Source organism: Apteryx mantelli, chromosome 11 (genome assembly GCF_036417845.1).
Source record: "Apteryx mantelli isolate bAptMan1 chromosome 11, bAptMan1.hap1, whole genome shotgun sequence".
NCBI lineage: Eukaryota > Metazoa > Chordata > Aves > Apterygiformes > Apterygidae > Apteryx > Apteryx mantelli.
Window position 1 is genome coordinate 21,825,776 of NC_089988.1, and position 13,088 is coordinate 21,838,863.

A 13,088-nucleotide genomic window follows, 5' to 3' on the forward strand; every position below is an offset into this window, starting at 1 on the left:
ATCCCCTTTTGTTACAGAGATGCTGCAAGGGAGGCCAGCTCTGACACAGTGCTCAGCAGATTTACACAAAGCCCCTGGGTCAGACGGACAGGGTTTGTGCCTCTGGAGAGGTGGGATGAATTCAAACATTTGTTCACAAACGTGACTATCGCAGACAGAACTCCCAAAGCACAAGAGTTGTCTGAGATAAACTGGGAGCTGGTTGTGAGGAGAGATGGGCAGCTTATTGCTGCTGAACTAGAAGAAGTTGAACCAGTTTCTTCAGTGCCTCCTTGAGCTCCTTGTTCCTCATGCTGTAGATGACAGGATTCATTGCTGGAGGCACCACCGCGTACAGAACAGCCACCACCAGATTCAGAGCTGCGGAGGAGATGGAGGCGGGCCTCAGGTATGCAAGCAGGCCAGTGGTCACAAAGAGGCAGACCACAGCCAGGTGAGGGAGGCACATGGAAAAGGCTTTGTGTCGTCCCTGCTCAGAGGGGATCCTCAGCACAGCAGTGAAGATCTGCACGTAGGACACCACAATGAAAATGAAACACCCAAAGCTTAAACAGCCACTAACCACAAGAAGCCCAATTTCCCTGAGGTAGGAGTCTGAGCAGGAGAGCTTGAGGATCTGGGGAACTTCACAGAAGAACTGGTCCACTGTGTTGCCTTGGCAGAGCGGTAAGGAAAATGTGTTCCCAGTGTGCAAGACAGCTTTGAGAAAACCACTGCCCCAGGCAGCTGCTGCCATTCTGACACAAGCTCTGCTGCCCATGAGGGTCCCATAGTGCAGAGGTCTGCAGATGGCAACGTAGCGGTCATAGGCCATGACTGTGAGGAGATAATACTCTGCTGAAATTAAGAAAAAGAAGGAAAAGACCTGGGCAGCACATCCTGAGTAGGAAATGGCTCTGGTGTCCCACAGGGAATTGGCCATGGATTTGGGGACAGTGGTGGAGATGGTGCCAAGGTCGAGGAAAGAGAGGTTGAGGAGGAAGAAGTACATGGGGGTGTGGAGGTGGTGGTCACAGGCTACGGCTGTGATGATGAGGCCGTTGCCCAGGAGGGCAGCCAGGTAGATGCCCAGGAAGAGTGAGAAGTGCAAGAGCTGCAGCTCCCATGTGTCCGCAAATGCCAGGAGGAGGAACTCGTTGAGGGAGCTGCTGTTGGACATTTGCTGCTTTGGGGCACAGAGGAACTGTCTGAGGAAGGAGACACATTGACAAGTTAGGACAGACTTCTCTGAGCAACTTTCTCGTAACTTCCCCCAAACACACACACATTACCTCTCCCCATCTCAGCAGCAGTGTCACTGAGCTCCATGGCTTGAGCTCTGGTTTGTGCTGGCCGAGTTTGACACAAGGAGTAGGGACTTCTGCCCATGAGCTCCAGAGGAGTCAGCCCTGACCTACAGCACTGTGTAAATGGGAAGAGGGGTGACTAAAATCTATATTCCCAGTTCGAGTCACACTTCATCCACACATACTGTTGAAGGGATTTTCAGCATCTTCACTCGCACTTCTAAATAATGTGGGTTCATTAAGAGTTTTAAGGCTTCTTTTGTTTCCTTTATCTGGACCCCATAACCTTGAGAGCAGAGGGCTGTGCTGGCTGGGAGAGGAGAGGAGGCCTTGGAGTTGACAGTTTCCTCTCCCACTTTGAGCATGACTCTGCTGCCTGGAGGTGTCCCTGCGGGGAGCTGTTTGTCCGTCCCCACATCTCTCCCCTCTCAGTGCTCATACACCCCATCCCACCCACTGTGAGCTCTACTCTGCCCTGCAGAAATCTCCCGGGGGCAGGACACTGCCCAGGGCACCTCCGTGTTTGCCGGTGCTCTGGAGCAGGTGAGAGAAACCTTGCTGAGGCTGGAAAGGTGATGCTGGTTCTGTCCTTAGGCTGAGAGGTGGATGAAGGCATTTGCCTAGTCCCTCCCAGAACTGCTCCTCTGTCAGTGTCACTGTCTCAGTCCCCTATCTAAAGCTGACAGATCCAATCCCATTTCACCCCACCCAGAGAGAATCAAACTGAAAGCACAGACTCTTGACAGCTCCTTCCCTTTCATGTATCCCCTGCCCTGACCTTCCTTTTGGAAAGTCCCCTCTAGAAATGTCCTCGGAGTGAGATGGAGATGCAGGCAGACATGACCCATGCAGCATCCTCTTGACAGGAGGCTCAAGCTGCCCTGCCAGGAATCTCTCCTCCTGCCCAGAGCTTCACCCTGTGGGAAGGTCCCCGGGAAGGCTGAGTGCTGACCGTTGTGGGCAGCAGAGTCACTGCGCTGGGCACACAGCACCCTGGGGCGCAGAGATACTGCTCTGAATTTCAGTCCTGGACAGATCTGCGAGCACACCCAGGTTTCACCCCAATGCAGCGTCCCTGGGAGAAGGTAGCAGCATGCTGTGTCCCTGTGGCACTGTGACTGGGAATCCCTGCTCTGAAGCATCTCCTCCTACTCTGTAAAGCTGAAACTGATAGAGCGATCCTTAAAAATCCATCGTGTGACTGGATGGATTTCTAGACCTTGTCAGGAACTGCAGTAGCATTGCCCTGCAGCCAGAGACTTACTGTGTCAGGGGCTGTGAAGATTTCTCCCACAAGGAGTTCTCTTCTGTCCTTACGCTGCACGCTGCCTTTCACTTCTCCCTGTCTTGTCTCATCTTCTGGCAGAAACTGCAGGCAGTGCCTGGAGCCCTGCTGCTCTTTGCAGAGGAGCTGCTCCTGACAGCGCTGTGTCTCAGCAGTGCTGCCTGGTTGCCATGAGCTCCCTCCATCCCAGGAGTCTGGCCCCACTCAGGACCAAAGGCCCAGCTGAAGGCATGATTTCTTCTGTCCCTTCTGCTGCCTCCTCCTGGGAAATGTTCACTGAGGTAGACTAAAGTAATCACTGATGGTCCCTCTCTAAGCACTGAAAGAAGACTGATTCCAGCATTGCAATTTGTCTCATCAGAGGATGGTTGTCTACGAAAGGTGGAAACGTCCCACTCAGGAAGCCCCCATTCCCATCTCTTAGCTAGCCAGGACACCTAGATGGGTATAAGAATAGAGCTCCTTTTCCCATTGTTCAGGTATGGATTCAGTTGAGTCAATCTGGGCTTCTCAGGATGGTTTAGAAGGCCCTGGGCTGGCATAGGATTCAGATTCTCCCGTGAGCTCCACAAAAAACACAGAGGAGGTGGGATTCCCCTGTCCCAGGCAGAAGTGAGAACAGCATGGATGTCTGCATGCGAGATCTTGGTCTATGCATGACCATGCAGGTCTTCTGCTCCATCCTCCTGGGAAATGTTCACTGAGGTAGACTAAAATAATCAGCTATTGTCCTTTGCTAAAGAGTGGAGAGAGACTGATTCCAGCACTGCAATTTATTTCATCAGAGGATGGCTATCTATGATAGCTGGAAATGTCCCACTCTGGAAGCTCCTATTCCCATCTCTTAAGTAGGTAGGACACCTAGATGGAGACAAGAATAGAGCTCATTGACACATGGTTTAGGTGTTGATTCAGAGGAGTCGCTTTGGGCTTCTCAGGGTGCTTTAGAAGGCCCTGGGCTGCTGTGGGATTCAGATCCTTCTTGTGAGTTTCATAAAAAACACAAAGTGGGTGGGATTCCCCTGTCCCAGGCAGAAGGGAGCACAGCACGGATGTCTGCATGTGAAATCTTGGTCCATGCTCCTGTTATAATCAGTGGAGATGAGGGTGAGAGTCAGTTGCTCACACACAAACACCTGGTGACATTGGAAGAGATAGATGTGCTGGTGGACATGTGCCAGTGTCTGCTTGCTCTGTTGGAGCAAGTGTGACACCCACATCCTTCTAGAGCATGAGTTGAGGGCCAGGCAGGGAATTGCCTTGGTACCTGCAATGATACTAGTTGCCCACTGCGACCAGAGCTGCACTCACTAGGAAGCTGAGACACATGCAGATCCCAACATTGCAAAGAGTTGATGTCATCCAGTGCAGGCACTTGATTCAGTGACATGGAAATAGGCCTGCAGGGCCATGCTGGATGCCTGGGGGGTCCAGCCCATCCACGTGTCTCTAGCAGGTACATCACGGGAGCTCTAGGAAAACCAGGCCCCTTTGGAGTGGTTGCTGGGCAAGTGCCCCAGGGCAATTCAGGTTTCCTACCAGTGTCCAGAGAACTGGATCCCACCACCGCCTTTAGGCCAAGTCCTGTTGATCTACAGCCAAGCGTGCTTCATAAATGGGAGAGGCACCTCCCACCAAGGTCTCTGCTCTAGTCTCTGCACTCTCAAACCCTTCTTGCTCCTCTCTGCTGCAACCTCTTCTCACTACCAGGTGATATGAACAGGAACTGGTCTAATGATGACCTCAGGGTGCCTGGATCACAGGCCACACAGGCCTAGGGACTTCTTCAGTGGCACCTTGTCCTGCCTGGAGATTGGTTCACCTCTGTCACAGGCCCCAAGCTGCTACAAATCAGCTCAGGCAGCCAAACCATTTCCTGCCATTCCTGCACAGCCCAGCTCTGTTTCTCCCTGGCCTTGGGCACTGCAGGCTTTGCTCTCTCTCAGTGGGAACCTCCTTGCACCATTACATTGCCACCTGCTATCTAGGCCAGCATGGCTCTGCTCTGAAGTTGGACCACTGTACACACAGTGTCTTTGGATCTTGGTAACAGGTTGCACCATGACCAGTCTGCTCTCTGTGCCATAGCTGAGGCTCTGCAACCCAATATACACAAGTGCATGCAGCCTGAGAGGCACAGAGAGGAGCAGATGGAGATACACAAGCTGTCACAGGACTGAAACATGGTTGGAATAACTGAGATGCTGTGGGACCACTTCCATGACTGGAGGGCTGTGATGGCAGGGTACAAGCTCTGCAGGCAAGACCGTTAGGGAAGATGAGCAGGGGGGGATGCCCTTGGTGTGAAGGGACAGCTCAGATGGATGGAGCTCTTGTATGGGATGGACAAGGGTTTGGGTGAGAGCTTGTGCATGAGCATCAGAGTAAAGGTGACGTTGTGATGAGAGTTACAGACCCCCCAATGGGGATGAGGAGGTGGATGCAGTCTCCTTTAAGCAACCTGAGCAAGTCAGTGGATCACAGGGCCTGGTTCTTCTGGGGGGACTTTAATCTCGCTGACATTCATTGGAAGGGCAAACTTCAGGGTGCAAGCAGTCCAGGAGATTTTTGGAGGGTGTCAGCAACAGCTTCCAAGCACAGCTCCCTGATGGGCCAGTAAGGGTGACACTCACGTGGACCTGGTACTCACACACAAGGAAGCACTGATGAGGGCTGTGATAATCTGTGGAAACCCTGGCTGCAGTGACTATGGAATAGTGGAGTCCCAGATCGTGAGGGCAATGAGGAAGGACAATAGTAGTGTACAGACTCCAGCCTTCAAAGGAGGAAATTTTGTCCTCTCCAGGGGACTGGTGGGGGATCCCATTGGAGGCAGCTATGAGGGGCAAAGGAGCTTAGGAAAACCAGCAGGTCTTTAAGGACAGCAGCCACCAAGCACAAGGATGGTCCATAGCAATACCCATTAGAACTAGGAGACATCTTGGGAGATTGGCTTGGTTAAACAGGATACTCTTGTCCACCAAAGTAGGGATGGTGAAACCAAAGCTCTCTGAGGGCAGACACTTGCAGCAGACATCAAGGGCATGAAGAAGAGCTGCTACTACTCCACTAACAGAGAAAGTATAATCAAAGAACACCTGGTCTCACTGATGAATGGGGCAGGGACTCTAGTAATAGCAGATGCAGATGGGTCTGAGAAGCTCAGTGCCTTCTTGGCTTCAGTCTTCACCAGCAAGGTCTCCTGAGCTGTTGTGCCTCGAGTCAGGGCTCCAGAGGAGAAAAACAGCCAGCAGGGGATGAGGGTTGAGTGAGGGATTGCTTGTAAGTACTCAACCCATGCAAGTCTCTGGGATGTGATGGCCTGCACATGAGGACACTGAGAGGGCTGGCCAATGTCATATCAACGCCAGTCTCTATCACCTTTTGAAAGGTTGTGTAGATCAAGGGAGGTCCCAATGACCAGAAAAAGGAATGTGTTGTGCCCATCTTCAGGAAAGGCCACAGGGACAACCCAGGGAGCTGCAAGCCCTTCAGCCTCACTTTGGTAAGGAGCGTGTCATGCAGCAAATGTTCTCACATCACATTTCTGGGCACATGAAGAATGTGCCTGGGAACAATCAGCATGGATTTACCCAAGGTAAAACATTCCTGCACAACCTGATTGCCTTCTGTGATAAAAGACCTGTGATTGTAGAGGAGCAGAAAGTTCTGGATGTCATTTACCATGATTTTAGCAAGGTGTTGGACACTGTCTCCATGAATATTCTTGAATACAATAAGGCATCATGATAAGTTGGGTAGACACTCAGGTGGATAAAAAGCTGTTTGGATGATGGAGCTCCGAGGGTTTTTTGAATGGGTCATGCTTTACCAGGAAGCCAGGTAAAGGTGGAGTATGCAGGGGTCTATACTCAGACCTGTCTTGTCTGACAGGTTCACCAGTGTCCTGGAGGATGCAACTCTCATCTTGTTTGTAGATGACACCTCGTCAGGAGGAAGAGTCACATGTTTGAGGGCTGCCATTCAGAGGGACCTCAGCAGACAGGAGGAACAATCTATCACCAACTTTGTGAAATTCAACAAGGACAAGTGCAGGTCCTACACCTGGGGTAGACCAACACCCTGCAATAATATGGGCTGGGGAGTCTTTGTGGGCAGCGAGCTGAACATCAGCCAGCAGCGTGCCCTGGCAGCAAAGGAGGCCACAGCATCTTGGGCTGCATGAACAGGACCACAGCCAGGAGATGGAGGGAAGTGATTATGCCCCTCTACTCAACACTTGTTAGAGCCCATCCAGAGACTGTGTCCAGTTGGGGCTGCCTGTAGAAGAACACTGTTGATCACATGGAGTGAGCTCAGTGGCAGGTCCCCAAGGTGGTTGGGGACTGGAGCACTTGCCCTGTGAGGAGAGGCTGAGGGAATGGGTTTATTCAGCACAGAGAAGGGAAGGTTTCTGGGGGAACTCATAGCAGCTTCCCAGTTCAAAGTTGCCACTGACAATGAACAAGCTTTTTAAAGGAATTCATGGCAGGAAAATGAGAGGAAAGAGTTCAAAGCTGACACAAGTGCTGTTAAAATTGTATATAAGGGAGAAAAATCAATGAGGATCCTGAAGCATTTGAAGTGGCGTCCAGAGGGATTGTGGACTCTTCTTGGAGGCTTTCAGGATGCAGCTGGACAAAGGCCTGAGGAACTTGGTGTGAATTCAGTGTGGATCCCTAAGTGAGCAGGACGTTGGACTAGAGTCCTCCCAAGGTCCCTTCCATCCTGAATGGTTCTGTGATTCTGTCCTCTCTGGTGATAGGCACTGCAATTCTTGCAGGCAGGAAGTCCTTTTCTGCATGTGGGTTAGCACCTGACATGGCCTCCCCACAACCAGCCCCTCCTAGTGGTGTGAGGTTGCCTCTTGGGCCTGAAAGGTTTTCAGTTCAAGGTTTCTTTACGAGTGACTCGTTATCCAGAATGGGCGCTGCTCACAGCCTACAACTCCTGTACATTACAACATGATACCAAATGAGTATGGCACAAACAAAAAGTCATGGCATGAGGGTGATGGCACTCTGATGTGCCTAAGGTCTTTAGCAAATGTAAAAATATCCTTACCCAGCCAGGGCTGTGCCCCACATGGGGGTCAGCAAACAGCCGTGCTCCGGGATCTGCCAGGATCTGGTGCAGAAGAGAAGTCATGCAAGGCTGGCCTTTTCCCCTCCATTGGGATAGAGAAACCTGCAGCAGGATGGAGGTGGCCATGGACAACCCCACAGCTGGGGTGAGCAGCCAGCACTGGAAAGGGATGATGTGAGGGGCTGCTCTGGGACGATGGCCCTGGGGCAGCTTCCCCAGTGTGTCCATGCAACACAGGGAACAACCTGGGCTCTCTCCTGCACCTGCCATGTCCTGGTGCCCTTCCCAGGAGACCTGCATTTGCCCTGCAAGCACCTGGCTGTGTGCTCCCACACTGCCGTTCACATGCAGTAGCTGCCTGCTGGCATTTTCCCCTCCTGGGCCCTTCCCAGACCAGACCAGACCCTCCCCAGCTCTCCCCACCTCCCCTGCCCTCTCCCCAGCCCACACAGCAGAGCAGCCCACACTGGGGGTGACCCCGCAGCAGTGCCTGTCGCAGGGGGCTGCAGAGCTCTAGGCACTCGCTCCTCAGCCACAGCCCCTCTGAAGGGCACAGCAGGTCCTGGGGGGCAGAGAGAGGTGTGAGTCCATCAGCCCAAGGGCTGGGGGCCAGCAATGGCACAAGGAAATGGAGGCCACTCACTCCATGTCTCCACTGCTCTCATCTCCAGGACATCCTGCCTGCAGCCCCTCTGGGCAGCCCCTCTCCCCAGGACGGCACACGAGTCCTGGACCCGGGGCTCCTCAGGCAGCTCCAGTGACAGAGCATTCTGCCCCGAGCTGACACACAGAAACAGGTTTTCATTTATTCTTCCCCACAAGCACACAATGGCACCATTGCTCTTCTCCAGAGACATCCCTGTTCTCCAGAGAGCCTTTCCCCAGGTCAGTGTGTCCATGCTGGCCTGCCCAGCCACTCCTGCACCCCTCCACTGTGTTCCCTGGGCTGCCGGTGCTGCTCTGCAGGGCGAGTGGGCTGTGGGGCCCTGGGTGACTCCGCACTGGCTGGGCTGGTCAGGGTAGACCCGGCTGGTCCAGCATCACCGCACCTGACAACTCCCTCCCCAGGCATCTGTGGCTGTGGAAGATGCTCAGAGCAATCACAAGGCGTTTCCAATGGCTCAGGATGGGGTCAGCTGTGCCATTAGATGCAGCTATGACTTTTCATTGTAGGTGACATGAACCACCCTTGAGGTTGCCTTCCCTGTGCGTGATGAGTCCCCATTGTCTCTCCTGAGATTGCAGAGCCTGATTTGGTGCATTCCTTGGTTTGGCCCTTGACTTTGGGTGACTCCACTTAGTTTTGGGAGTCTCCACTCACTGCCCGTCCCAGGCACATGCTGTCCCTGGAAATCCCCTGTGCTCACCTGGTGGCTCCTTTTTGCCTTCCAGAAGGATGGGCATCTGTCACCAGCCCTCTAATATTTGAGACAGTCCCCAGCAGAAAACTCCTGAGCACTCACCCTCTCCAGGGCCACTGGGCACCCCCAAGTGAAGGCTGAATCCAGCCCTCATTCCCTCACACATCACCCTATGAGCACATCCTTCTCAGCCCACGGAAAACCCAGTCACAGCAAAAGGGGCTTTTCGGGTACAATTCCCAGAGTGCATTCTTGGCTCCCGCTTGGGAAGAAGAGCCCAGTCTTCAGGCAGTGTACTGACGAAATCCCCTTTTATTACAGAGATGCTGCAAGGGAGGCCAGCTCTGACACAGTGCTCGGGAGATTTACACAAAGCCTCTGAGTCAGACAGACGGGGTTTGTGCCTCTGGAGAGGTGGGATGAATTGAAACATTTCTGTAAAAACATGACTATCACAGACAGAAGTCCCAAAACACAAGAGCTGTCTGAGAAAAACTGGAACTGGCTTGTGAGGAAAGATGGTCAGCTTATTGCTGCTGAGCTAGTACCAGCTGAATGAGTTTCCTCACTGCATCCTTGAGCTCCTTGTTCCTCATGCTGTAGATGAGAGGGTTCACTGCTGGAGGCACCACCGAATAAAAAACAGCCACCACCACATCCAGAGCCGGGGATGAGAGGGAGGGGGGCTTCAGGTAGGCAAACAGGCCAGTGCTAATAAACAGAGAGACCACGGCCAGGTGAGGGATGCACGTGGAAAAGGCTTTCTGCCGACCCTGCTCAGAGGGCATCCTCAGCACAACAGTGAAGATCTGCACGTAGGACAGCACAATGAAAACAAAACACCCAGAGAATAAACAGGCACTAACCACAAGAAGCCCAACTTCCCTGAGGTAGGAGTCTGAGCAGGAGAGCTTGAGGATCTGGGGAACTTCACAGAAGAACTGGTCCACTGTGTTGCCTTGGCAGAGTGGTATTGAAAATGTGTTCGCAGTGTGCAGGAGAGCATGGAGAAAACCACTGGCCCAGGCAGCTGCTGCCATTCTGACACAAGCTCTGCTGCCCATGATGGTCCCGTAGTGCAGGGGTCTGCAGATGGCAACAAAGCGGTCATAGGCCATGACAGTGAGGAGATAAAATTCTGCTGCAAATAAAAAAAGGAAGGAAAATATCTGTGCAGCACATCCTGAGTAGGAAATGGCCCTGGTGTCCCACAGGGAATTGGCCATGGATTTGGGGACAATGGTGGAGATGGTGCCAAGGTCGAGGAGGGAGAGGTTGAGGAGGAAGAAGTACATGGGGGTGTGGAGGTGGTGGTCGCAGGCTATAGCTGTGATGATGAGGCCATTGCCCAGGAGGGCAGCCAGGTAGATGCCCAGGAAGAGCGAGAAGTGCAAGAGCTGCAGCTCCCGTGTGTCCGCAAATGCCAGGAGGAGGAACTCATTGGAGGAGCTGCTGTTGGACATTTGCTTCCTCGTGGCTTTGTGGACTGTCCAAGGAGGAAAAGACAGTGGCAAGTTAGAGCAGGCTTCTCTGAGCCAAACCCACTCTGTGTCTCATAGAAATCCCCACCTTTCCTCTGCCCTTTACCTTCCCTCAGCTCCCTTTCTGCAGCTCTCTTTACACTGGCTGAGGGTGCCATGCGGAGCAGGGGCCTCTGCCCATTGGCTCCAGAGGAGTCAGTCCTGTTCTGCTTGGGGGTGTAAATGGAGGTGTCAAACTGACCCCGCTATGTGGTGGGATACCTGGGGATGGGAGCTGGGAGCTGGGGGTAGGGGACTTGGTCCAGGTACCAGTGGGAAGTTTCTCTGTTTGCCATGATGAGAGCTGAATACGGCTATGTCTGAAAGAGAAGACCCTTGTGAAGGATTCATCTCCCCCAGCCTTGCCCTCTTGAACAGAGGTGTCTGTATCTGAATCAGCCACACCAGCTGCCACTCCAGCAAGGCAGAGAAAGAGTCAAGTGAAGGCAGGGGGTGACCTGACCCTTTCTAGATGTCTCTGTCCCTATGAGATAGACCCTACCCTCACACCAGTTTACCATCTGCACCCTTCCTGCAGGCACTGCAGGTGGAATGGAAAGTGACTAGCTCTGATGCACACATCCCACAGCAGATTATGTCCACCGCATATGTGGAAGGGCTGTTCAACATTTGGAAACCCATTTTTCTCTGCAAAATGATCACTGGAGGAGTCTGAGGATATACATACATACATATATATATATATGTGTATATATACGCACACACACACATGCACACGCACACATGTATATATCTGTATTTTAGATGCCTCCTTCTCACCGTGAGAGCATTTGTTGAGGGGGTAGAAATCTTTGGCATTTCAATTGCTCTCAGCATGAGCCCTTGTGCATCCCAAGAGGAAAAAAGGACTTGCTGTGACTTTGTATGCGGTCACGGGACCTCGTCTGTCCATGAGTCTTGCCCCTCACTGTCCTGCACTTGCACCTCACTCAGATGAAGGACAACCACACGCACAAGTTCCTCTAAGAAAGAAACTGGACTGAGCTGGGAGCGGAGGAGTTCAGTGTCACAGTGAAGATTTCCAAATTCTTCGCTCTCAGCCCCGACATGGAGAGAGTGATGAAGAGTGTGACAAGGTTTCTGACTCACATGACCAGACCAGGGACTCTCAGATCTTACAGAAATGCTCCAGGGAAGCTGTGCTTTTCTGGAGGGCAGCTTGCAGCTTGACAGCACAGCCCCAAGAAGCAGTCAAGGGTCCTAAAGATGGACTCTCCTAAAAGGAGAGTCAGCTCATTCCCCACCCTGATGAAATGCATTGCCAGGAGCCTCACAGGTTGGAAGGGGATTGGGGCTTCTCACTGCCAGGAAGGGAACACCATGCAGGACACACAGGGCCGGTGTCTTAACTGCAGCTGAACACCCTCAAAAGGTCTGAGAGAAACCTCAGCAAGTCCCTTCATCCCCACCTCAGCCTACAGACAGCACCACCATCACCTTCTTGGCCTCGGGAGGGTTTGCCTGACCTCCTCCTTAGAACCTGTAAGCACAGAGATGCCCCTGGACAGGGCCCTGCCTGTGGGAGGTTTGTGGAGGGCAGGAATGAGCACACAGAGTGTGGGAGGGAGTCTGTGAGCACTGACCAGGAAAAGACATTGGGGCAGAGAAAGAGCTGCCAGCAGGGACAGCTCCAGGCAGTGGAGATGGGCAGGCAATGAGAGGGAAGTGCAAACAGAAACTTTATGGGTGGATGGAGTTGAGCAAGTCATGGTCAGGCCCTGCAGTGCCGACACCTCCCTCAGGGAGCTCAGGTCTGCCCTGCAGAAACCTCCCAGTAGCAGGGCACTGCCCAGGGCCATCCCCATGGTTGCAAGTGCTAAGGAGCAGGTCACATAAACCCAGATGAGGCCAGCAAAGGGGAAGCTGGTGCTGTCTGTAGACTAAGGGGTGGCTGGAGGGACTTTCAGAAGTTCCTAGCAGACATATTGGCTGCTCCTGGAAACTGTTAATGAGTCTCAGTCTGTTGTCCAAGCCTGACAGCTCCCTTTCCATTTTCCTCTTGCCAGGTGGTCGGAAACTTAAAGCACCATCTCAGGAAATCGGCTTCTCTTTCAGGAAATCCCTGCCTTCACTTTCCTTTTGAAAAGTCCCCTCGGAAATGTCCTGTGCATGAGCTGGAGCTATGAGCAGCCTTGACCCACACAGCACCCTGTAAGCAGGAGAATGAACCTGCCCTGACAGAGCAGCCCCATGGGAGCTCCCCAAGCAGGCTGAGTGCTGACCCTAGCAGATGTCAGAGTCACTTAGACAGGAACACAGCAACCTGGGGAACAGGGACACTGCTCCGAGTTACAGTACTGGGCAGACCTGTGTGCACACCTCAGCTTCACACCCCTGCAGGATCCCTGGGAGATGGTAGCAGGATGCCCTGTCCCTGAGATGGTATGGTACAGAGTCCCTGCTCTGAAGCACGTCTGCCCCCTCCTCTGCACTGGAGAAGCCAGCAGAGAGAAACTAAAAATCCTATCAGTGATGCAATGGGATGGGTTCAGAAGACCCCTGCAGGAACCTCAGTAGCGTTGCCCTACGG

The 13,088-nt window shown here is 52.9% G+C and overlaps 2 protein-coding genes across 2 annotated transcripts; both read right to left on the reverse strand.

Moving 5' to 3' along the window:
* Positions 1-235: 235 nt before the first annotated feature.
* Positions 236-1,159, reverse strand: LOC136993135 (olfactory receptor 14A16-like; the record flags this gene model as incomplete). Its single annotated transcript, XM_067303146.1, has 1 exon — positions 236-1,159. A coding segment is annotated over exon 1 (924 nt), but the record flags the coding sequence as incomplete, so codon positions are not given.
* A 2,497-nt stretch (positions 1,160-3,656) lies between these two features.
* LOC136993018 (olfactory receptor 14C36-like) lies at positions 3,657-10,480 on the reverse strand (the record flags this gene model as incomplete). Its single annotated transcript, XM_067303036.1, has 2 exons — positions 9,566-10,480; positions 3,657-3,707 (listed from the first exon to the last, which is right to left on the reverse strand). Coding segments are annotated over exons 1-2 (966 nt in total), but the record flags the coding sequence as incomplete, so codon positions are not given.
* Between the last annotated feature and the right edge of the window lie 2,608 nt (positions 10,481-13,088).